Source organism: Pleuronectes platessa, chromosome 3, assembly GCF_947347685.1.
Source record: "Pleuronectes platessa chromosome 3, fPlePla1.1, whole genome shotgun sequence".
NCBI lineage: Eukaryota > Metazoa > Chordata > Actinopteri > Pleuronectiformes > Pleuronectidae > Pleuronectes > Pleuronectes platessa.
In genome coordinates, this window is record NC_070628.1 from 23595943 (window position 1) to 23597260 (window position 1318).

The following is a 1318-nucleotide window of genomic DNA, read 5'->3' on the forward strand; positions in this document are numbered from 1 at the left end:
ACTGCGACTAGACATGATATCTGCGTATTCTGCTGACAATGCTAGTGTGAATTACGGGAGATACAACTCTGTCTTCCAGAAACTGAAAGAGAACAACAATTGCCTTTTGAAGGCAAACTGTGTGGCCCACATTGTTCACAACAGTGCAAAACACGCAGGAGATCGGCTAAATATCGACATTGAAAATGTCGTCAACAAGACCTTTAGCCACTTCTCCTCATCTGCCAAACGCACTGAGGAACTTAAGTCAATTCACACCTTTGTGGAGATAGAGTACCAGCCCCTGCTTAGAAATGTGCCCACAAGATGGCTGAGCTTGTGGCCTGCAGTGAAGAGGCTTCACGACAGCTGGGCTCCTATCAAGACCTACTTTCTCTCATTGGGAGAGGACGGGTGCCCAAAGTCACTATGGCGGCTGTTCAAGGATGACCAGGATGGTGAGGGCAACCCCCTTGATCTACAGGTAATTCATTTTAATTGCACTCAACTTTTTTTTTTCATCTAAGTATTATTACATGAAACAGGGATTAGAGAAATGATGATAATGCAAACAGTGCCAGCACACAGGATCATTGACTCTCTTTACGTATTTTAGGTTTACCTGTCCTTCCTCAGCAATGCGCTGAAGATTTTCCACGACACTGTGCTGGCGCTGGAGCAAGAGGATGGGACTGTCTGTGAGCTCTACAATACGATGTTCACCCTAAAAACCAATCTACAGCTACGACAGAGTGATGGTTTCTTTGGGGCCCAGACGGATGTACTCCTCTAGCAGTTTCGAGACAGACAGGCCGCTGTGCTCAGAGAGGACATGTGCAACTTCTACCAGTCCTCTCTCACCTACCTGGAGCAGCGCTATGACTTCTCAGACTCCAACTACCAGAAGAAATTGGCTAGCCTGGCACTAAAGAACAGCCCATTCAACTTCTCCCATCTCTGTGAAGCTGTAGAGGTCCTGCAGCTAAGCAAGAAGTTGGACATGGATGCGCTATATGATGAGTATTGTGTCGTTCTGCCACACCAACAGGCCATCGTGCAGTCTGGAGCTCCAGTCGGGGAGAAGTGGGCCACCTTACTCAAGCACACACACACACCAAACATGACAGCATTAGCTTCTTTCCTCTTGAGTGTACCAATCACCAATGCTTCAGTGGAGAGGGTCTTTTCACTGATGACAGGATGCTGGACGGACACAAGGAACAGATGTTCGGTAAACCTCATCAAGTCAGAAATCCAGGTGAAGAGCAACTTCACATTCAGTTGCAAGGACTTCTACACTTATGTAGTAAAAGAGAAGGTTCTCCTCAATGCTGCACGC

The 1318-nt window shown here is 47.1% G+C and overlaps 1 protein-coding gene across 1 annotated transcript; it reads left to right on the plus strand.

The window, feature by feature from the left end:
• Positions 1-814, plus strand: LOC128437340 (uncharacterized). The gene is made up of 2 exons (XM_053419450.1): positions 1-463; positions 596-814. Exons 1-2 carry the CDS (start codon positions 14-16, stop codon positions 770-772), a joined length of 627 nt encoding a protein of 208 aa, XP_053275425.1. The 5' UTR covers positions 1-13; the 3' UTR covers positions 773-814.
• Positions 815-1318: the final 504 nt, after the last annotated feature.

Bases quoted from the DNA above. Each gene is read 5' to 3' on its own strand.
- LOC128437340 (XM_053419450.1), top strand. From the start codon at position 14: ATGATATCTGCGTATTCTGCTGACAATGCTAGTGTGAATTACGGGAGA. The intron at 464-595 runs GTAATTCATTTT...TACGTATTTTAG, and splicing joins GCAACCCCCTTGATCTACAG to GTTTACCTGTCCTTCCTCAG.